At 41.0% G+C, this 24,737-nt stretch overlaps 2 protein-coding genes across 3 annotated transcripts in view; both read right to left on the minus strand.

The window, feature by feature from the left end:
- The window catches only part of MOGAT1 (monoacylglycerol O-acyltransferase 1), a 28,319-nt gene extending 15,759 nt beyond the window's left edge, over window positions 1-12,560 (minus strand). For both annotated transcript variants that reach the window (XM_032638291.1, XM_032638290.1), the window contains exon 1: window positions 12,329-12,560. In XM_032638291.1, the coding sequence (XP_032494182.1) occupies window positions 12,329-12,422 (94 nt within the window). In that variant the 5' untranslated portion in view covers window positions 12,423-12,560. The remainder of the gene's footprint in view (window positions 1-12,328) is intronic.
- A 1,287-nt stretch (window positions 12,561-13,847) lies between these two features.
- LOC116756752 (glycerol kinase-like) lies at window positions 13,848-16,083 on the minus strand. Its single transcript, XM_032637668.1, has one exon. The coding sequence runs from the start codon at window positions 15,630-15,632 to the stop codon at window positions 13,977-13,979; it is 1,656 nt and encodes a 551-aa protein (XP_032493559.1). The 5' UTR covers window positions 15,633-16,083; the 3' UTR covers window positions 13,848-13,976.
- Between the last annotated feature and the right edge of the window lie 8,654 nt (window positions 16,084-24,737).

Below are 24,737 nucleotides of genomic sequence, written 5' to 3' on the forward strand. Positions count from 1 at the left end.
TGCATCACAGCATGTGGGAATCTTAGTTCCCCGACTGGGGATGGAACCGTGCCCCCTGCAGTGGAAGCGCAGAGTCCTCGCCACTGGACCGCCAGGGAATTCCCCTAAATTTCAGCTTCCTTGACTTGGGTACATTCTGGATAAGAAACCGTAAGTCAGCCCCCAATCACTTATACTCTATTTTTACTTAACTGCCATAGATTCTACTTCCTCTACATCACTGAGGAAGCTGCCTCCCGCTATTTTTTTTTTTTTGAGGTGAAATTCACATAACATAAATTAGCCATTTTAAAGAAAACAATCCAGCTGCATTCAGTACATTGACATTGTTATGCAACTCCCACTTTTATCTAGGTCCTAAACACTTGGATCATTCTGAAATAAAACTCTGAACGCATTAAACAGTTACTCCCTATTTCCCTTTCCCCTGTCCCTGGCAAGCACCAATCTGCATTCTTTTTTGACGGATTTACCTATTCTAGATATTTCATATAAATGCAATGATTCAATATGTAACCTCTTGTAGGCTTTCACTTACCATCAAGTTTCTGAGATCCAGCCATGCTGTAACATGTATCAGTACTTCATGGCTTTTTATGGCTGAACAATATTCCCATGTATGGATAGATCACAACTTGTTTATCCATTTGTTTATCTGTTGATGCACATGTGGGTTGTCTCCACCTTTTGGCTACTGTGAAGAGCGCAGCAATGCCCCACTGCTTTAACAGTACTGAAAGCCAGAAAGGCTCAGCTAAAGTTTATGCACCGTCACTAAGTTTACCATCATCAGTAAAGGGACAAAGTGACATTTGCCTCTTCTTATGATCAAATGGGAAATACACCCCATCACCTTTGTGACCTTGTTGCCAAAAATGTCTATCCTGACTCTAATCATGAGAACATATTTAGGCAAGTCCAGACCAGGGGACATCCTACAAGACAATTAGCTGGGGCTGTTTTAAAAATATCAGTGTCATAAAAGATGAAAAAACAAATAAAAAGTATAGGAACAGGTCTAGTTTTAAAGGAAAATTTGAAGACAATTAGGGAAATTTGAATATGAGCCATGTGTTAAATACGATTATTGTTTCAATGATACATTTCCTGGGTGTGATCATGGAATTGCAATTATGCACAAAATCCTTGTTTTCAGGAAACACATTCTACAGTACTGAGGAATGAAGTGCAATGATTTTTACAACTTAAATTCTTACTTTCAAATGGTTCAAAAGCAACAGTAACAGGGCTTCCCTGGTGGTGCAGTGGTTGAGAGTCCGCCTGCTGATGCAGGGGACACGGGTTCGTGCCCCGGTCCGGGAAGATCCCACGTGCCACGGAGCGGCCGGGCCCGTGAGCTATGGCCACTGAGCCTGCGCGTCCGGAGCCTGTGCTCCGCAACGGGAGAGGCCACAACAGTGAGAGGCCCGCGTACCGCAAGAAAAAAAAAGAAAAAAAAGCAACAGTAACAACAAACTGTGTGTGTGTCTACAGAAACAGAGAAAACAAACACTGAAAAATCCTAAGAGTTGGTGAATCGAGGTAAAAAGAATGTATACTGAGCTATTCTTTAAATACTTCTAAATTTCCAAAATTAAAAGACGGGGGAGGGGGCTTCCCTGGTGGCCCAGTGGTTAAGAATCCCCCTGCCAATGAAGGGGACATGGGTACGATCCCTGGTCCAGGAAGATCCCACATGCCGTGGAGCAGCTAAGCCCGTGCACCGCAACTACTAAGCCCACGTGCCACAACTACTGAAACCCACGTGCCTAGAGCCCATGCTCCACAACAAGAGAAGCCACCGCAATGAGAAGCCCATGCACTGTAACGAAGAGTAGCCCCCGCTCGCTGCAACTAGAGAAAGCCCATGCGCAGGAACGAAGACCCAATGCAGCCAAAAAATAAATTAAATATATCTTAAAAAATAAAATAAAGAAAAAAAAGGATGGGTAAATGTATGAATTATACATGTAATTGATAATAATGCATAATAAGTGAAGCACTGCTATTTGGGAACAAGTTGGGACCTCACAGAGAGCCGTACATCTGCAGCGAAGTCTTCATCTCCAATCTCATACATACAGAGGGAACGATCGATCCAATGACCCACTTTTAGCTTCAAAGCTGCCTTCAGGTATCCCTAGCTTTATAGAAAGAAGTGTTCCAGCAAAATCAGGGATATACATTTCCTTTTTTCATGAACTAAAGACTTTTGGCAAGGAGTGGTGGCCAGGTCGACAGCTTTTGGGTGGTGGAAAGTCCTTCAGTGCTTACATGGACTTTTCCTACCTCTGCTGCCTCCATCCATCTGGCTTCAAGGGATTCAACCTGGATACTTAAAATACAAGAGAATACAAATGAAAATGTATTGTAGTGTTTGACCCATGGCAAATGCTCCATAGATGATAGCAGAATTTGAAAAGTAAATGAATCCTAACAACACACTTTGCCTTTGGCATTTCTTCAATCAAAGACCTGATGTATATAAGTTGAAATTTTCTTTTAAGTTCTAGGTTTTAGTTTCCCTTCTTTATCAGTTTTTTTTTAATTTAATAAAGTATTATTTATAATATGGAAAAATAATTGGTTAGTGAAACTTAAATAAAATAACACACAGAAAGCCATTAGAACAATGATGGTGCAGGAATTCCCTGGCAGTCCAGTGGTTGGGACTCCACACTTTCACTGCCGAGGGCTCAAGTTCGATCCCGCCAGCCACGCAGTGTGGCCAAATAAATAAAAGGAGAACACTTAAAAACAAAAACAATGATGCTATGATGGTGAAAGCAGCTCTTCTGCTCGTTTCCTGTTTGCCCATTTCTGTTCCCCTCTAACCTTACAAGAACCTAATTATAGGAATGAGATCACTAAGCAATTGAAACTAACTCCTGACTTTTGCTCTCCTGAATGCATACCATGCTTTGCCCAACCTGCTGATTGTTTTCCTAGATAAAAAGAAGTAAAAATGAAGAATTAAGCAGTTAAAAAATGACTAGCTCTCTACCCCCAACAGCCCCCCTAAGCAATCCTGCAGACAGATCACACAGGCAAGATAACATCTGAAGAGAGTCAGCCCATCTGCACTCGATGGAGAATGATGCAGAACCCAACCTCCTGCCTTGATGATTCACTGAGATTCCTCCTCCCTCCCGCATTTTTCCTTTTAAAGACTATAATGGCTCAGCAGAATCTTCAGAGCTGGTCTCTGGACATGAGTCCACCTTCTCCCCAGATTGCCGGCTTTTCTGATAAAAACACCTTTCCTTTCTACTGACACTCGCCTCTTGAATTATTGGCTTATGAGCAGCGAGCAGCTGAACCTCGGTTTGGTAACAATAGCATACAGGAAACTCTCAATAAATGTTAGCTATCAGCCACCACTGACTGCTTGAGACCTTTAAAAACACCAGTTTCATATGGCTCAACCCAATGTATTATTTTCTAGCGCATGTATTATTTTAATAATTTTTTTAAATAGGTAAACAAGAGGAAAGGAATATGCCAAAACATTTACAATAGTTATCTCTGGATGGGAATATGGACTTTTTTCTAGTCTCTGCTAAAAGCTCTTCTACAGTTTCCAACTTTTCTAATAACTAGCATGAACTACCTTATAATCAAATTTTATTTTAAAAAGATAAATAAAATGGTTCCACTAAAGAGAAAAAAAAGAAACTAAACACTGCAGAACAAATCTACTTATGTAAGAATATTCTCATCTTTAACATGATTCTATTAAATCTGATGAGCAAACTCCATCAGAAAAACATTGTGAAAACTAGTGGAAGTTTACTTACTTGCGTTAAGTAGCGACCAGTGACCAATTAAGAAATAATTTAAAATATTTAACTTGTATGTGTATCCTTTCCACTTGTATCCAAGAAGTTTTCATTTTTCCCCCGAGGAAAACTGTTTCTATACTTATTTTAGCCATTTAACATAGTATGGAGAAAGAAAACAACTGAGAGGCAAGCAAAATCCTTTAGCACGTCACATTCTTTTCCTTTTTATTCCTGAGGCATTGTATTTCAAAACATCAATCGGTGTCCTCTGCTGAGTATAAGAATGTAAGTATAACATTCCTCTAAGTTTTAAAATTCCTGCTTTAAGAAAACTTGCCTTCCAGAGTTTCTTAGGATGAGGATGGGGCTAAAAGACAAATCTCAGAACACTTCACAGAATTTTTCAGCCTAGATTCCCTCATATGTGGGTCTGCTCCATATCGCCTTTAAAAATTATTGCCATACAAGGATCTGCATTTTTCTTGTTTAAAAGTGAATTCATTATTGGACCTATTTCTTTGCCTAATGAAGTCAAATAAATTATAACAAGGATCCAGTTGAAACCAGTCCCATTTTCATACTATTTCAGAAAGCTTTACAAGCTGAAGGACGAAAGAAGCACAAATACTTTGTAGACCTACAAACTGAAAACCACATAAATAATCCATGATAAAAGAGGTACAGTAGTGTTTATGCAAGTCCAGGAATCTAGTATGAATCACCAGAGTGAATGTTACAATGTGCTCCCTCAAAATTTTCCAGATTAAGGGAGACTAAAAAGATGTAACTACATACAACGTGTGGATTCCTTTGCTATAAAGGACATCAGCGGGACAATCGCTGAAATATGAATAGGGCCTCTGGATTAGGTCATAGTTCAGCAACACTGTTATTTTTCTGATTTGGATAATTGTACTGTGGTTATGTAAGAGATATATATTAGGAAATATGTGCGGAAGTGCTTAAGGATAAAGGCAGACCATGTCTGCAACTTACTCTTAAAGAGTTCAGATGATGATGGTGATGATATACATGTGTGAGAGAGAAAGACAAAGGAAACATGGTAAAATGTTAACATTTGGGGAATTTGATGAAGAAATATAGAAAATTACCAAAAAACTTACAGTTATTATTTTTGAAGTTACTTCAAAATAAAAAGTGAAAACAATTTTAAGGGCCCTCCCTGACACCTACAGAACCAAAATCTCTGGGGAATTTGCATTTTAACAAGTCCCCAGGTGATTCTTAGATATACTCTGAAGTTGAAAACTTCTGATATAAATAAAATCAACAGTGGAAGACAGCATTTTTTTGACATCAATTTTCTCCAAATTAAACTATAAACTAATCTCAATCAAAAAGCAATTCCAATGAAAACCCCAGCAGGCTTTTTAGTATAAACTGACAAACCAATTCTAAAATGCATATGAAAATGTAAAGAACCTATAATAGTCAAAACAACTCTGAAGAAAAGAACAAAGCTTGAGGGCTAACACTACCTGATTTCATGAATTATTATAAAGTCACAGTAATCAAAACAACATGGTAATGGCATCAAGATAGATAAACAGATTAATAGTACAGAATAATCCAGAAATAAATCCACACATATATGGACAACTGAGTTTTGACAAAAGCACAAGCCCAATGCAGTAAAGAAAAAACAGCTTATTTTTTTCTTTTGAACAACAGAGCTGCAACAATTAAACATATGCCAGAAAAATGAACTTGGACCTTGTACTATATACAAAAATGAACCCAAAATGGATCATAGTTCTATATGTAAAACCTAAAACTATAAAACTTGAAGAAAACGTAGAAAATCTTTGTGAACTGGGGTTAAGCAAAGATTTCTTAGATATAACACCAAAAACACAATCCATAGAGAAAATATGGATACGTTAGACTTCACCAAAATTTAAAATTTCTGCTCTTCAGATACACAAAAGATAACCCATAGACTGGAAGAAAAAAAATCTATGCAAAGTGTATGCCTGATAAAGGACGTGTATCCCGAAGAACACACACTCTCAAAACTCAATAATAGGAAAGCAAGCAACCCAATCAAAAATGCGCAAAAGATTTAAACAGGCACTTCAACCAAGGAAAACATACAGGGGCTTCCTTGGTGGCACAGTGGTTAGGAATCTGCCTGCCAATGCAGGGGACACGGGTTCGAGCCCTGGTCTGGCAAGATCCTACATGCCGCAGAGCAACTAAGCCCGTGAGCCACAACTCCTGAGCCCGTGTGCCACAACTACTGAAGCCTGCTTGCCTAGAGGCCATGCTCCGCAACAAGAGAAGCCACCGCAATGAGAAGCCTGCACACCACAACAAAGAGTAGCCCCCGTTCACCACAACTAGAGAAATGCCGTGCGCAGCAACGAAGACCCAACACAGCCAAAAATAAATAAATAAATAAATTTATATTTAAAAAATGAAATAAGACTAAATTAAAAGATTATTTAAAAAAAGAAAACATACAAATGGCAAACAAGCACATGAAAAGATGTTCAACATCATTAGACATCAGGGAAATGTGAACGAAAGCTACAATGAGAGACACCACTACACACCTGTTAAAGTTGCAAAGATTAAAAGGACTGCCTATATCAAATGATGGCAAGGATATGGAGCAACTGGAACTCTCATACGGTGCTGGTGGGAATGTAAACTGGTACAACAACTCGGGAAGGAAGTTTGGCGATTTCTTAAAAAGTTAAACCTGCTCCTACCATAACATGATCAACCATTCCATTCCTAGGTTTACCCAAGAATAAAGAAAGTATACATTCGTTAAGACTTGTAGGTAGGGCTTCCCTGGTGGCGCAGTGGTTGAGCGTCCGCCTGCCAATGCAGGGGACACGGGTTCGTGCCCCGGTCCGGGAAGATCCCACATGCCGCGGAGTGGCTGGGCCCGTGAGCCATGGCCGCTGAGCCTGCGCGTCCGGAGCTGTGCTCCGCCAAGGGATGAGGCCACAACAGCGAGAGGTTCCGCGTACCGCAAAAAAAAAAAAAAAGACTTGTAGGGTAGAAGTTCCGGCAGTATTACTGATAATAGCTACGAGCCAAATATTCATGAATACATGAATGAACAAACAAATTGCAACATATTCACTCACTAGAACACCGCTCTGAAACAAAAAGCTATGAACTACTTAATAACATACAAACAGAATGAATCTCAAAATAATTATATTCAGTTAAGAAGCCAGACCAAAAAAAAAGAAGAGTACATATGCTGTGTCTCCATTTATATAAAACACTAGAAAATGCAAACTAGTATTATGAATGACAGCAACCATATTAAGTGGATGCTTGTAGATGGGAGAAGGAGGGGTTACAAAATGGATATGAGAAACCTTTGGGGATGATGGCTATATTTACTATCTTAATTGTGGCAATATTTTTTTTCAGGTGTGCATATTGTGACAACTTAAACTGTACACATTAAATATGTGCAGTGGGAATTGCCTGACAGCCCAGTGGTTAGGACTCTGAGCTTTCACTGCCAAATGGCCCTTGTTCAATCCCTGGTTGGGGGTCTAAGATCCCACAAGCTGCACGGCACAGTCAAAAAATAAAATAAAATAAATACGTGCAGTTAACTGTTTGACAGTGTCACAATAAGGCTGCTTAAATAAATAAGTAAATAAATAGACCCATTCAGTAAAAGATCACAGTCTCACCACATGGTCTTTGGTAAGATACATACCTCTTGAGCTTCAGTTTTCTCACCTAAAAAAAATAAATCTAATAATCCCTGCCACAAGGAGTTGTAGATAGAAGATGGTCAATAAATGTTGGCTCTCTCTTTTTCAGTTTTTCCACTTTCAGTTAGCAGGTTGGTAGCACACAAGCTAGTAAGTAATGTTTCAGTTTCTTGAATATTAAGATTGGAAGGTAGGTGATCAGCAATGCCACTTCCTAGCATTTACTGAAGGAAATGAAATCACTATCTGGAAAGATATCTGCACCCCGTCATGTTCACGGCAGCATTATTTACAACAGTCAAGACGTGGAAACAACTAGTGTCCATCAACAGACGAATGGATACAGAAAATGTGATATATACTACATATATGAAATAGAATATTATTCAGCCATGGAAAGGAAATCCTGCCATTAGTGACAACATGGAAGAGACCTTTATGCTAAGTGGAATCAGTGAGGCAGAGAAGGACAAATACATAATCTTACATGTGTGGACAAACAAACAAAACAAAGAACAAGCTCATAGATACCGAGAATAGATTGGTGGTTGCCAAAGGAAGGTGGAGGTATGCGGGGGGCCGGGGGAGGTAAAATGAGTAAAATTGATCAAAACGTAAAAAACTTTCACTTATAAGATAAATAAGTCCTGGGCATGTAATTGTACAGCATGGTGACTACAGTTAACAATACTGTATTGCATATTTGAAAGTTGCTGAGAGGTAAATCTTAAAGATCTCAACATAAGAGAAAAAAAATGTGTGGCAATGGATTTTAACTAAACTTACTGTGGAACTCATTTTGCAATAGACATATATCAAATTATTATGTTGCACACCTAAAAATAATACAATGTTATAAGACTGGAAGACAGGCACTTAACATTTATCTCAAGGAAACAGTATTTGATTTCATGACTAAATGAAACATTTTGCTTTTTTTAAAAAAAAAATATATCCCAAGTGCTAATAGCTTAAACTCATTTCCTGATGGTGGAAAGAAAAATGCATTCCAAGATTTTGATTTAGAGACTTTAACATACATAGTTAATAAACTTCTCTTATCACCATTGGACAGGAGATACTACATGAACTCCTTACTTTAAAATAATTAAAATGGAAAGAAATAGGTAAGCGTTTATACTGCCTTTACCGTAAGAATTGAATTGCAGGGTAATCAATGGCCCTAGATGATGAGGAAAAATTATCCTGGCATAAATTCTAGTTAATATGTGAAGAATGAATGATCGAATATGAAAATTACCATTTGTAGTCCCAAATAAAAACAGTTAATTTGGTCAAGGATCATTAATGGAGACTAGGTGAAAGGTCAACGGTCAATAGGGAACTTTTATTTGCAGCATGTCAATTACCACCCCTCACATTACTTCCTACCTGTACCCACTGACCACTCTCATAAGGGACAGCTAGGCACTGTGCATTCTGACATAAGGCAACATGAGCACACAGCAGCACCTCGGCAAGGACTTGCAAAAAGGTTTCACCTAAATCTAATCAAACCTTTAGCTCCAAATTCCATTTTAGAAGAAATACAGGGAATTGAGGAACATGTTAACCCTACAAAATAGCAATCAGAGAACTTCTGAAGACACAATCTGACAGGACAGATAACCCGGCTTCTTCAATGCTTCATTGACAAGAAAACAAATGGGGGGAAAAACTGTTCTAAATTAAAACTAAATGCAACCCAGGGGCTTTTTTGGATCCTGATTCAAGTAAGTCACACATAAAAGTGTATTTGGGGCTCAATTTTAGGAAATATGAATATTGACTTGGTTTAGATGATTTTAAGCGATTAATGTTAATTATGCTACATGGGACAATGTTACTATAATTTTGATAAAACAATTTTATAATAGGCATACTAAAGTACTGGGATTAAAATACAATGTGATTTGCTTTAAAATATTTTTGCAAAATAGGTAAAACTAATATAGCAAATTGTAAAAATAATTATAAATCCAAGTAATGGGTATATGGGAGTTTATACCCTTCTCTACTTTTCTGTATGTTTGGAATTTTTCATAATAAAATTTCCAAAATATATGATAATACAAAATAATATGCTCCTAGTAACACGAATGTCAAATGTATGCAATAAGAGCATTTAAATGAATTGTCTGTCAAGCCACTGTAGTTTGATTCAAATTAGGACTGGTGGGCCATGTCTAAGTTATTAGTACATTCACATGTGACACATAAGGCTCTACCACCCACCTTGTGACCTTGAGCAGTTACTGCACCTCCAAGCTCTATCTTTGGAAACTGAGTACAGGGGTTAGCCCCTACCTCTAGGGTCACTGTGGGGATTTACATACATGAGTTGATACAAATAGCGACATGTGGGGTGGACCACTTCCCTTTTGGGTGACAGAGTGAAGACATTCAACCAGTACTTATTGTGTGCCTCCCATGGGCCAGGCACGGGCTGGGTACTCCCTCACTGAGCCTGTGAACTAGGATGTATCAGGGAGGAAGAAATTTTCCTCTACCCTCCTACGTTCCTCTGGCTGATCTAAGAATTAAATTGACGTGAGAGATTAATGGGAGAAAATCAAACAAAATTTTAATAATATGTATGCCTGGGGGAGACCCAGGAAAACTGAGTAACTTGCCAAAATGGCCAAAACCCTCCCCTTAAATACCATCCTCAGGGCTTCCCTGGTGGCGCAGTGGTTGGGAGTCTGCCTGCCGATGTGGGGCACGCCGGTTCATGCCCCGGTCTGGGAAGATCCCACATGCCGCGGAGCGGCTGGGCCTGTGACCCATGGCCGCTGAGCCTGCGCGTCTGGAGCCCGTGCTCCGCAATGGGAGAGGCCCGCGAACCGCAAAAAAAAAAAAAAAAAAAAAAACCATCCTCAGCTAAAGACAAAAAAGGATATTGAAGGTGGGTTGAGTCAGTTATGGGAGGTTATGAGAAAAAGCACAGTAAGGAAGGGTAAGGTTTTATGCAAATTTAAGTCCCTGCCTTCTTCATTGGTAGGTTTCTAGAGATTTGGTCATCATGCTCTTCCTGGTACAGCAAGGGAGACACCCTTACAAATGGAGATTTCCCTTATAAATGTAAATGTTTCTTACAAAAGGGTAACTTCCACTAGGTTTTCAGAGTTTTTCCCATGTCTGCTGCTTCTTAGAAAATAAGCAGCTTAAAATAATTAATATACCAAAGAAACATACTTGGGGCTGGCAAATTCTGCTCCCCTACAGATGGCCATAGAGACCTTCCTCAAGTAACCACAGACATACACAAATACAAGCAATGATAAGGGCCATGGAAGGAAAAGACAGTGGGCTATCAGAGATGTGCTGGCTGATGAGGAAGAAAGTCTCCAGTTTCAAGGCATTAACTTGGACAGCACAGTGGTTAAAGCAGGAACTCTGGGTAGAATATTTGGGTTTGCACCCAGCCCCTCCACCTCCTACTAACTGTGTGACCTTGAACAGTTCACTTCACCTCTTAGTTCCCTCAGCCGTACAAAGAGCACAGGAAGACACAGTCCTTACCTCACAGGGCTGTTGTGAAGATTACATGGTTAATAGTGTATGGTGCTTAGAACTGTAGAGGTAGATGGCAAGTGCCAAGCTGTAGCTGGCAGAACACACAAGGCCCGCGCTAAGTGTAGCTGTTACCTCAATGGTACTTTGGCCTAGAGCAAAACAAAGTGTAATGCTGTCTCAACAGTTTGGCCTAGGAGGACTTAATGAGTTAATTATTTGAATTTCCTTTTTTAGTAAACTCTAGCTGTACTTGGAGAGTTTATTAAAAAAAAAAAAAAATTCCTGATGTGCAGGTTCCTTTCTGAAACAAATGAATTCAAAATTCTAGGGATAGAGCCTGGGCATCTTATTTTTTAGAAATTCCTCCAGTGATCTTAATGTGCAGCCAGGGTTGAGAACCACTGATCCAGGCATTCAAAATGTAAAATGGTTTCAAAATTGTAAACCTCTACAGTGTAATGAATTTATTATTACTGTGGCCTGGACAGTGTACAACCCATGATCTTATAGCACACAAATGACTTGAGCCTTCTGAAGAGTTTAAGTTCCCAGTAATTCCTGTCCTCTTACACCCCCTCCTTTTCCCTGACCCTCCCCATGCCCCCACCCCCCTCAAGAGCAGAACAAACATCCAGAGAAAAAGCTCCCAGATAAGCCCCCCGCCCCATCCAGTGACTGGTTCCAGCGCATTTCTACCTGGGCTTAATTTGGGAACTGGCTAGAACACACTCTCCTGGGTCGAATTATTTAGAGAGAGAGGCCATCCAACCCAACCTAACGTGTGGTGCAGTCTTCTTTGCAACAAGGTAGCTTTCTGCATCCGGAAAACCTTAAACACGGGAAAGCTAACGCAGATATTTGTTATGGGGTGGGGGGGGGGGGAATACAGAAGAAATCAGGTTTCAAATCCCTGGGCATTGTTTTTCCATTTATGAATCGATAATTCAAGAAACGAGTTTATCTACTTTTGAGGGGCTTAAGTGCAATGTCCGATAGCTCGATTGGGTCGTGGTTACACTTGGCTGTATACATTTGTCAAAACTCACCGAGTTAAAATCTGTGCTTTTTACTGCGGGTAAAGTACACCTCGAGTTTTAAAAACAGCACAGGGGAAAATAAAGTTGCCAATCAGTGGCTTGCTACAAGGTTCACGTGGAAAGATGAATCAAAGAGGGGAGTCCTAAATTAGCTACAAATGCCCTCTGTGACCTGCCTGCTCTGGCTCACAAGGGAAGTAGTGATGTCCGGGAGGGGGGGAGACGGAGCCCCAGGCACCGCGGTGTTTCGCCCGGATCTTGCGCGGCCGGGAGTCCTTACCGAGCAGAAGGAAGGACAGGACCCACTGCAGCACCGCCGCCGTCTGCAGCCGCCGCGCCAGCGGGATGTTGAGCGGCGCAAACTCGACCTTCATGGCCCGGCCGGAGCGAGGACTGCGCCGAGCGCTGCCGCCTGGGACCTCGCTGCTCCGGGGCGCCTGCCGGGTGTGCGCTGCGTGCCGGCCCAGCGCCCGGCACCCCGGCGCAGAGGAGGCGGCGACCGCCCCGGAGTGGGCGCGGACTGGACTTAGTCTTGGGTGGGAGGGCGCGCCGGGGCTGAGGCTGGAGGCTGCCAATCACGCGCCCGGGCTCGGGAGCAGCTGCGGCGCCCGGAGCGCATTGGCTGGCGCGCCGCATTGGGCACAAGGGTGGACGAGAGGGGTCACCTGGCAGCCTGCCAGAGCTCGGCGACGCGGGCTCCTGCAACTTCGCCCAAGACCTGGGATCTCCACCGGGCTGGTTGATTCAACTGGTGGATTACTGTGCGCTAGGCTTCAGCATCCGCCTTTAAACCCACCTCTTCCTCCGAGGGTGTCTGCAGCTGGGAAAGGGTTAGGATCTCCCACCAGCTGGAGGAAGGCGCAGGAGTTAGGTTCTCTGGAGCTTGGTACCCATCTGTTTGTTGGTCTGTGTTCCCCACACCACCCCCAAACTCTGGGGCCTCCTCATCTTTGTGTCTCAGATTCCTATACGAATCCTGGAAAACTTTCGCTTATTCATTCAAAGGACATTTATTGAATACCTCCCACGTGCCGGGAACCATTCTGGGCGTTGGGGGATACACTCAGTAACCAAGTCATTCATCAATTCCCAGAGGGTACAAATTATGGGGGGGGGACATAAGGAAAATAACCACACAGTTGGGTAATTGCAAAGTGAAATGCTACTATGAGTGAATGAGAAGGTTCTAGGACTTAGACTGGAAGGTCAGTCTCGGAAGAAGTGACCTTGACTTTAATTATAACGGTGAATCTAATTCAAGCAAAGGGAAGCACATGTGCAAAGGTCCTGTGGCTGAAAGTCAAAGAAGACCAAAATAGTGGGAGCTCAGGGAACAAGGAGGAGAATGGAGTGAAATGAGTCAAAAATGGTAGCCAAGGACCAGATCCTTGCAGGCTGTGTTTAGGGTTCAAGTTTTTACCCTAAGATTTGCCAGTGAAGGGTTTCAATTATGTGTTAGATAAATGGATGGATTCTAAATTGTGCCTCATGCTGTGAGCGCCCACTACATTTTCTTTGTAAATCTTCCTGTATAGTTGACCAACACCAAGTGGCAGGTAGCTGTCAAGTCATTGCTAGATGGGAGTTGACTACCCATCCCCCCACCATGCCCCTTTCTCCTTCAACGTTTTAATAGAAAGTTAGATAAAAATAACAACCACTGGGTAGTTCAGGGGAGTTGTTTGTGACTTTTTGTATGCAAAACTTGCAGTTGTTTTTTTTTTTTGGTTCCTAATTGAGAAATCACTTTTTTGTGTGTGCCACATTTTCTTTATTTCAAGCCACAGGTCTACTTGGAGGGTCATGCAGCAAGAGGCTTATAAATAAAATCAGTCTGTGAATAGTGTCAGCACATTAAAAGACAGAATCACTGAATTTTCTTGTTAGGTAAAGAGCTCACATCTTTGGAATCCATGACTCGGTATTATTTATGGCACACCTGAGAGGTACCTTGCTCCGATTAACATTACCATGCTACTCACTATAAAAAAGCCCAAGGGTAAACTACTGAAGATGCTAGGGTCACCATTTTCCGAAGACTGAGTGCTAACCCAACCCATGGACTTCATCACAGCTTTCTTCCATGTAGAATAACGAATTTCACTTTCCTTGGCGTTGATCTGAGGTTCAAACCGCTCCATCGTGACAGCTGACAAATCCTCAGGCTCGAGACTCCAAACGCCAACCCCTTCTGCAGCCCCGGCTGCCATGGCAGCTCCCAGGGCAGTTGTCTCATGTATCAAGGGCTTCACTACTGGGATATACAGAATGTCTGCTTGTAGCTGCATAAGAATTTTGTTGTTGGTCATTCCTCCGTCTACCTGCAAATGGCTGAGTGCAATTCCACAGTCCCGGTTCATGGCATCCAAAATCTCTCGGGTTTGGAAACAAACAGCTTCTAATGAAGCAAAAGCAATATGGCATTTATTGGTGAATTGGGTGAGCCCACAGATGATCCCTCTGGCACTGGGCTCCCAATAAGGTGCATATAGCCCTGAAAAGGCTGGGACAAAATAGCAGCCATAAGAGGAACCTACTTCTTTAGCAAGTTTTTCAATTTCCTCTGAGGTCTTTATAATTCCAAGATTGTCTCTGAGCCAGCGAACAGCAGCACCGGCTATAGCTACCGAACCTTCTAATGCATAATGTACTGGTTTGTCTCTTCCGAGTTTGTAAGCCACTGTGGTCAGAAGGCCATGTTCAGAAAATACACACTTATGGCCTGTATTACATAGTAAGAAACAGCCTGATCCATACGTGTTTTTGGCTTGTCCATCCTGGAAGCACTGTTGTCCCACCAATGCAGCAGATTGGTCCCCCAAACACCCAGATATTGGCACACCTTCCAAGGCCCCAGCTTTCATTAGGCCATAGATCTCAGAAGAACTCCGGACATTTGGAAGAATTTTCATTGGAACTTGAAAAAATTCACAGAGCTCTTTATCCCATTCCAAAGAATGAATGTTGAAAAGCATCGTCCTGCTTGCATTTGTTACATCCGTACAATGGACGCCTCCACTGGCTCCTCCTGTCAAGCTCCAAATAAGCCATGAATCAATGGTCCCAAAAAGGGCTCTATCTTCTTCAACTGCCTTTTGAACTTTTCTCACGTTGGCAAGGAGCCAACGAAGTTTCACTGCACTGAAGTAAGTGCTAAGTGGAAGGCCTGTCTTGGTCTTGACAAAGTTATTATCTACTGGAATGCTTTTACGAAGACTCTCAACGGTAGATTGGGTTCTTAGATCAAGCCACACCACAGCATTGTAAAGAGGTTCTCCAGTTAACTTGTCCCAGACCACAGTGGTCTCCCTCTGGTTACTGATACCAATAGCTTTTATGTTGCAAATATTGAGCTGTCCAAGTTTCTCACACGTTTTCTCTATACACTCACAGACGGACTGCAGGATTTCCTTAGGGTCTTGTTCTACCCATCCTTCTTTTGGAAACTCTTGTTTTATTTCCACTTGATGATGACTAACTAGTTCGGCTGTTTTGGGATTGAAAACCAAAAAGCGCGTCGAGCTTGTGCCCTGGTCCACTGCTCCCACCAACTGCCCCAAAACTGCTTTCTTCGTGGCTGCCATGAAACTCGCTTAGGTCGGCGGGCGGGCGGTAGCGTCCCGTTTCCCGGGTGACGGCGGCGGGAGGGGGAGGGGCGGACGGCAGGCCGGGAGGGCCAGCCAGCGCGCGGCCGTAGAACGCAGTATCGGCAAGGAGCTTCTCGCCCCGCCCCCCCTCTTCTCTTCTAGATTCTTCTAGATTTTTTCCCTGCACCTTACCCCACTGGTAGTGGGGATGCGTTGAGTACACAGCGTGTCAGACATTGTGCAGAGCCCTTCAGCAGCCTGAGCTTATCCTGGAGCAACCCCGCGAAATAACTGTTAGCTCATTCGGCAGTTAATGAAGGCCAGGCTCAAAGTCACACAGCTGGCAGAGTGAAGATTCAAATACGGTTTTGTCGTCTAAAACCTGGAAAGGAGTCATCCCTTCATCAGTTGACCCACACGTGGAACAAGTATGTAGGGAATGCCTGCTTTGCACCGGGCATTGCCCTGCGTGCCGATAGCACAAAGGTGAATTAAGACAGGGTCTCTCAGCCTTTGAGAATTCCCACGCATTCATTCATTGATTATTTATGGAAAGGCTGGTATGTGCTACGCACTAGGTGAGGAGTGGAGATGGGCTGAATAAGATGGGATGAGTAAGAAAGGTCTCTGTCCTCATGTGGTTCACGGTCTAGTGAGGGAAACAGAAAATAAACCAAATGTGTGCTAGTGCCCCGAAAGAAACATGCAAGTTCCAGTGATAGAGAATGAGCACCTAATTAGAAGAGATTGGAGGTAACAAGAGTGGAAGTGGGGAGACCCTAAGGAGGCTGTTGTAGGGTGAGAGTAGAGGATGGTGGCTTCGTCTACTGTGTTAGCAAAGGAGAATAGAGATGGATTTGACATAAGCCTGGGAGATGTGAATGGCAGGACTGATTGATTAATTGGGTTCACAATCTATTAGGAGATAAGAAGAGCAGCATACCCGGAGCTCCTTCTCCCAGTCACTTGGAGCAAACTCGTCTGGTTCATGCTCTTGTCATCTTCCCCGGGCCCTCAGCAGGTAGAAAAGACCTGTCATACCCCATCATAGCTCCTTTAAGCAAAGCAGGGACCCATGAGGTTCCATCACCCTTTTAATGAACAACTAAATCATTCACTCATTTGTTTAACAGTCAACATATGTTTATTTGTGTACCAGGTTATCGGAGTTAAATGGTGAGAAAATTTTAATTCAACAAGCTATTCAAAACAACTTTTCTGTAGGAGTTTTGTTGATCTCTAGAAATAAAACTAATAGGAAAACATGAACCTTACACGTTTTTTTTCCAAACTACACATTTTGTGGAATAGGGAGCTTACAGCAGAGAAGATGAGGGATTTGTCCAAGGTACCCCAGCCAGTTACCGGCAAGGAGTAGACCTAGATCTCTTTACAACGCTACTAAAACAGATAAGCAGAAGCAATGTCGTGTAGGATCATGGTTTCAAACTTTGACTTTAGCAGGGGGATTTTTTTTAAATCTTCAAATAACTCCAATTTATAAAAGAAATCAAAGTGAAACTGCTCTTGTTGGAAATGAATGGGGATCCTGACTCCCACCTTCTCAGTATCTTCCTCCTTCCCAAGCTGTATCTTTAGCAAAGTGAAACTGATATCAAACAGTTACAGAACCTCTGAGGGATCAGCAAAACCCAGGTTGGAAACCACTTTTTTTTTTTTTTTTTTTTTTTTGTGGTGGTGGGTAGGCTAATATTTGGAGAAATACAAAGTTTAAACAGGGTTGCAGTTAAAAAACTATATGTGATATATATGCTTTACTCAGTGCTTACCATCTACCAGGTACTGGGCTACATGCTTTCTGTGCTGTGTTTGATTTAAGCCTCACAGCAACTCTCCAGGGTAGGTACTCTTATTCCTTTACCAGTAAAGATAGTGAGGCTAGAGGTCAAGTTAATTGTTCACCTAGTAGGTAGTAAAACTAAGTTTCTGTTTTTTAAAAATGGGCTTGTCTGTTTCTAGACCCTGAGCAAGTAACTGCTGTACTAAGCTCTTCCTCAAATGATACCACGAGGGAGGAAGGGGATGTTGAAACAGAGGAACCGGTCACTGAACCTCTGGTAGAAGAATGCAGAGGACCAACTTTGTCACGGTTTGCGTTGGGGTTAGTTATTCATTCAGTCAACAAATATTGATATTTACCAGTCATATACTATGTGCTTGGCTTTGGGTACATATGAGTGAATAAAACATGCATAACTTTTCAATAATTCAACAAAAATTTATAAATCACCTCTGCCGTGGTTAAATCCTGAAGTGGCCATGGTGATAGGAAATCAACACTGTCCGGCTTGAAGATCTGAGATTCCGGCGATCGAGTGTGGTTCCTCTTTCCACTTCTCAGCTCTAATTAAGGAATGAGTAGGTGATAGTTTAGATTGCCTTATAGATTACAAAAGCCTATCCTTGGAAATGAATAACTAAAAATCACTTCCTCTTTTTATTTTGTTTCCTGTGCATTTTACCATAGCTAACTTCTACTAACAAGAAGATGACGTTTTTCTATTTTACTGTAGTTTAAGTTAAAATGTTCCTATCGTTAAGTTTAAAAGGAAACAGCATTCTCTCTAGATTGAGAGGCCTTAAAGGGGACAGTTTAGGACAAAGGTCACTGTTCTGGTTTTCATAAGATGCATTAGTCATAAAGATAATATTTCTCTCTCATTCACACACACACCACATAAACTGTGAACCCAACCATCACAGTTACCATAATTCATTGAGAGTGACTGGCTCGGGTTAAAGTCAAATAGAGGACCATCACTATGGTAATTCTGATGGAATGTCCTTCACGAAATTCTATTCTCAAGGCTCTTCTGAACAAAGTTCAAGAAATTTGCCCAGGCCCCTCTGTTTTCTTACTTTCTTCTCAATGAACTATGTTATCAATCTGACAGGGCTGGAGTATGTTTGTTCTGGGCAAAGTTTCAGGCATCTTTCCCAAGAGAGTGAGACTTTGTAGCCACCATGATAATGGTCCGAAGTTTACCTTTCCTCTGTGTTTTCTTGTTGCTATAGGCACATACAAGTTCTCAGACTCTATATACTATGCTTTCTTTTCACATTCTCCTTTGAATGCTCCATTGATATAGGTTCAATTTTTACCTTTCCATTAGTTAATGTTAATATTTGTTATTTGCTCTACAAAACAGGTGCTTCCATAGCTGCTCTTTTAAACAATTATAATACTATGAACAATTACTCTGAGAAATTATTACGGTAATCACTAATATTTATGAAATGTCCTTTCTCTTCCCATGAACCTCTCTCCCCTTTTGTTTGCACCCAGCCTGGGAACCTACCTGGGGCCCCAGCCACCCAAACAAGGGAAAAACTAGGAGAAAGTGACTGGGAATGCCTACTGCAACCAACCTGGGTCCAGGACAGGCTCTTGAATGAAGCACTCAGCAACTCAAACAGCAGTGTCCTTGGAGGTGTGGCAAAGCAGGCTCCATCATTTACTTCCAGTTTCCAAGAAGGTCCAATCCAATGGATGGGCTTTCACTCATGTTTGTATCTTTCTGGTTGTTTATGGTTACTTGGTATATGACCTGTTGATTCCTCGGATCTATTATTATTACTTTTTTCCCCAACACATGCCATTTCCCCAGCCTGGCTGCTATCATTTCTCCTCTGGATTATTGCAACCACCTAAGTGATTTCTGTGCCTTGAGTTTTGCCCCTTGAACTACCACCCCTAATCCCTTCTCCACAATGTACCCAAAGTGACCTTTCCAAAATACCAAGTCAATCATGTCATTTCTCTGCTTAAAATCTTTAAGATAAAGTCCAAACTCTAATGTAGTCCTAAAAATTTCAGGGTAATCTACAAAGGGATTAGAACGCCCCAGGAGACTCACAGGAAACGCATAAAAGATTTCAGCCAGAACAGAACTTGTTTTGGATACATAGCAATTACAACAAAGTCAGTTATTGTAAATTGTATCATCTATCACCTCAGTTTGCAACAGCAACCCCACTTTTACTAAGCTTAATACCAGAGCAAATTAATGTCTCCGATCACTTGGATTGTTACCTGGAATATAAATGTCTAATATTCAAAAGTACTTAGCGTGTTTCAAATTGTTTCCACATACTTTATCCCCAAACCATCCGGAGAGGTCCTACCCTCACTTTATGGATGAGGAAGTGGACAATGTTTGTTTTAGGAGAAGAAATTACAGACATAAAAGCTTACCACTTTATTATTTTTTCCCTAATCAGAATTTTTGCATATGTTTCTTTTTTTTTTTTTTTTTGGCAGTATGCGGGCCTCTCACTGTTGTGGCCTCTCCCTTTGCGGAGCACAGGCTCCAGACGCGTAGGCTCAGCGGCCATGGCTCACAGGCCCAGCCGCTCCGCGGCATGTGGGATCTTCCCGGACCGGGGCACGAACCTGAGTCGGCAGGTGGACTCTCAACCACTGCGCCACCAGGGAAGCCCATATGTTTCTATTTTTATCGAGGTATAGTTGATGTACAATGTTATATAAGTTTCCAATGTACAACATAGTGATTCACAATTTTTAAAGGTTATACTCCATTTATAGTTATTATAAAATATTGGCTATATTCCTTGTGCTGTACAATATATCTCTGTAGCTTATTTATTTTATACATAATAGTTTGTACCTCTTAACTCCCTACCCGTATGTTGCCCCCCCGTTCCCTCTTCCCCACTGGTAACCGCTAATTTGTTTTCTATGTCTGTGAGTTTGTCTCTTTTTTGTTATAGTCACTCATTTTATTTTATTTATTTATTTAACAGCTTTATTGGAGTATAATTGTTTTACAATGGTGTGTTAGTTTCTGCTTTATAACAAAGTGAATCAGTTATACATATACATATGTTCCCATATCTCCTCCCTCTTGCACCTCCCTCCCACCCTCCCTATCTCACCCCTCTAGGTGGTTACAAAGCACCGAGCTGATCTCCCTGTGCTATGTGGCTGCTTCCCACTAGGTACCTATTCTACATTTCTTAGTATACATAAGTCCATGCCACTCTCTCACTTTGTACCAGCTTACCCTTCCCCCTCCCCATGTCCTCAAGCCCATTCTCTATGTCTACGTCTTTATTCCTGTCCTGCCCCTAGATTCTTTATAACTTTTTTTTTTTTTTTAGATTCCATATATATGTGTTAGCATATGGTATCTGTTTTGCTCTTTCTGACTTACTTCACTCTGTATGACAGTCTCTGGGTCCAACCACCTCACTACAAATAACTCAGTTTCGTTTATTTTATGACTGAGTAATATTCCATTGTATATACATGCTACATCTTCTTTATCCATTCTTCTGTCGATGGACACTTAGGTTGCTTCCATGTCCTGGCTATTGTAAATAGTGCTGCAATGAACATTGCGGTACATGACTCTTTTTGAATTATGGTTTTCTCAGGGTATATGCCCAGTAGTGGGATTGCTGTGTCACATGGTAGTTCTATTTTTAGTTTTTTAAGGAACCTCCATACTATTCTCCATAGTGACTGTATCAATTTACATTCCCACCAACAGTGCAAGAGAGTTCCCTTTTCTACACACCCTCTAGACCAGCACCTATTGTTTGTAGATATTTTGATGATGGCCATTCTGACTGGTGTGAGGTGATACCTCATTGTAGTTTTGATGTGCATTTCTCTAATGATTAGTGATGTGGAGCATTCTTTCATGTGTTTGTTGGCAATCAGTATATCTTCTTTGGAGAAATCTATTTAGGTCTTCTGACCATTTTTGGATTGGGTTGTTTGTTTTTTGTTATTGAGCTGCATGAGCTGCTTATAAATTTTGGAGATTAATCCTTTGTCAGTTGCTTCATTTGCAAATATTTTCTCCCATTCTGAGGGTTGTCTTTTCATCTTGTTTATGGTTTCCTTTGTTGTGCAAAAGCTTTTAAGTTTCATTAGGTCCCATTTGTTTACTTTTGTTTTTATTTCCATTTCTCTAGGATGTGGGTCAAGAAGGATCTTGCTGTGATTTATGTCTAGACTGTTCTGCCTATATTTTCCTCTAAGAGTTTTAAAGTATCTTGCCTTACATTTAGGTCTGTAAGCCAGTTTATTTTTGTGTACGGTGTTAGGGAGTGTTCTAATTTCATTCTTTTACATGTAGCTGTCCAGTTTTCACAGCACCACTTATTGAAGAGGCTGTCTTTTCTCCATTGTATATTCTTGCTTCCTTTATCAAAAATAAGGTGACCAGGGCTTCCCTGGTGGCACAGTGGTTGAGAGTCCGCCTGCCGATGCAGGGGACACGGGTTCGTGTCCCGGTCCAGGAGGATCCCACATGCCGTGGAGCGGCTGGGCCCGTGAGCCATGGCCGCTGAGCCTGCGCATCCGGAGCCTGTGCTCCGCAACGGGAGAGGCCACAACAGTGAGAGGCCCGTGTACCGCAAAAAAACAAACAACAACAACAACAAAATAAATAAGGTGACCATATGTGAGTGGGTTTATCTCTGTGCTTTCTATCCTGTTCCATTGATCTGTATTTCTGTTTTTGTGCCTGTACATTATTGTCTTGATTACTGTAGCTTTGTAGTATAGTCTGAAGTCTGGGAGCCTGATTCTTCCAGCTGCGTTTTTCTTTCTCAAGATTGCTTTGCCTATTCGGGGTCTTTTGTGTTTCCATACAAATTGTGAAATTTTTTGTTCTAGTTCTGTGAAAAATGCCATTGGTAGTTGGATAGGGATTGCATTGAATCTGTAGATTGCTTTGGGTAGTATAGACATTTTCACAATGTTGATTCTTCCAATCCAAGAACATGGTATATCTATCCATCTGTTTGTATCATCTTTAATTTCTTTCATCAGTGTCCTATAGTTTTCTGCATACAGGTCTTTTGTCTCCTTAGGTAGGTTTATTCCTAGGTATTTTATTCTTTTTGTTGCAGTGGTAAATGGGAGTGTTTCCTTAATTACTCTTTCAGATTTTTCATGATTAGTGTGTAGGAATGCAAGAGATTTCTGTGCATTAAGTTTGTATCCCACTACTTTACCAAACTCATTGATTAGCTCTAGTAGTTTTCTGGTAGCATCTTTAGGATTCTCTATGTATAGTATCATGTCATCTGCAAACAGTGACAGTTTTACTTCTTCTTTTCCGATTTGGATTCCTTTTATTTCTTTCTCTTCTCTGATTGCTGTGGCTAAAACTTCCAAAACTATGTTGAATACTAGTGTTGAGAGTGGGCAACCTTGTCTTGTTCCTGATCTTAGTGGAAATGGTTTCAGTTTTTCACCATTGAGAACAATGTTGGCTGTGGGTTTGTCACACATGGCCTTTATTATGTTGAGGTATGTTCCCTCTATGCCTACTTTCTGGAGGGTTTTTATCATAAATGGGTGCTGAATTTGTCGAAAGCTTTTTCTGCATCTTTTGAGATGATCATATGGTTTTTCTTCTTCTGTTTATTAATATCGTGTATCACATTGATTGATTTGTGTATATTGAAGAATCCTTGCATTCCTGGGATAAATCCCACTTGATCATGGTGTATGATCCTTTTAATGTGCTGGTGGATTCTGTTTGCTACTATTTTGTTGAGGATTTTTGCATCTATGTTCATCAGTGATATTGGCCTGTAGTTTTCTTTCTTTGTGACATCTTTGCCTGGTTTTGGTATCAGGGTGATGGTGGTGTCGCGGAACGAGTTTGGGAGTGTTCCTCCCTCTGCTATATTTTGGAAGAGTTTGAGAAGGATAGGTGTTAGCTCTTCTCTAAATGTTTGATAGAATTCTCTTGTGAAGCCATCTGGCCCTGGGCTTTTGTTTGTTGGAAGGTTTTTAATCCTTCCTTTTCAGTGCTTGTGATTCGTCTGTTTATATCTTCTATTTTTTCCTGGTTCATTCTCAGAAGGTTGTGCTTTTCTAAGAATTTGTCCATTTCTTCCAGGTTGTCCATTTTATTGGCATATAGTTGCTTGTAGTAATCTCTCATGATCCTTTATATTTCTGCAGTGTCCGTTGTTACTTCTCCTTTTTCATTTCTAATTCTATTGATTTGAGTCTTCTCCCTTTTTCTCTTGATGAGTCTGGCTAATGGTTTGTCAATTTTGTTTATCTTCTCAAAGAACCAGTTTTTAGTTTTATTGATCTTTGCTATTGTTTCCTTCATTTCTTTCTCATTTGTTTCTGATCTGATCTTTATGATTTCTTTCCTTCTGCTAACTTTGGGGTTTTTTTGTTCTTCTTTCTCTAATTGTTTTAGGTGTAAGGTGAGGTTGTTTATTTGAGATGTTTCTTATTTCTTGAGGTAGGTTTGTAGCTATAAACTTCCCTCTTAGAATGTATTTTGCTGCATCCCATAGGTTTTGGTTCATCGTGTTTTCATTATCATTTGTTTATAGGTATTATTTGATTTCCTCTTTGATTTCTTCAGTGATCTCTTGGTTAAGTATTGTATTGTTTAGCTTCCATGTGTTTGAATTTTTCACACATTTTCCTGTAACTTATATCTAGTCTTATAGTGTTGTGGTTGGAAAAGATACTTGATATGATTTCAATTTTCTTAAATTTACTAAGGGTTGATTTGTGACCCAAGATATGATCTATCCTGGAGGATGTTCCATAAGCACTTGAGAAGAAAGTATATTTTGTTGTTTTTGGATGGAATGTCCTATAAATATCAATTAAGTCCATCTTGCTTAATGTATCATTTAAAGCTTGCGTTTCCTTATTTATTTTTATTTTGGATGATCTGTCCATTGGTGAAAGTGGGGTGTTAAAGTCCCGTACTATGATTGTGTTACTGTTGATTTCCCCTTTTATGGCTGTTAGTATTTGCCTTATGTATTTAGGTGCTCCCATGTTGGGTGCATAATTATTTACCATTGTTATATCTTCTTCTTGGATTGATCCCTTGATCATTATGTAGTGTCCTCTTTGTCTCTTGTAATAGTCTTTATTTTAAAGTCTATTTTATCTGATATGAGAATTGCTATTCCAGCTTTCTTTTGATTCCCATTTGCATGGAATATCTTTTTCCATCCCCTCACTTTCAGTCTGTACGTGTCCCTAGGTCTGAAGGGGGTCTCTTGTAGACAGCATATATATGGGTCTTGTTTTTGTATCCATTCAGTCAGTCTATG

This window comes from Phocoena sinus, chromosome 7 (assembly GCF_008692025.1).
Source record: "Phocoena sinus isolate mPhoSin1 chromosome 7, mPhoSin1.pri, whole genome shotgun sequence".
Classification (NCBI taxonomy): domain Eukaryota; kingdom Metazoa; phylum Chordata; class Mammalia; order Artiodactyla; family Phocoenidae; genus Phocoena; species Phocoena sinus.

Bases quoted from the DNA above. Each gene is read 5' to 3' on its own strand.
- LOC116756752 (XM_032637668.1), bottom strand. From the start codon at position 15,632: ATGGCAGCCACGAAGAAAGCAGTTTTGGGGCAGTTGGTGGGAGCAGTG.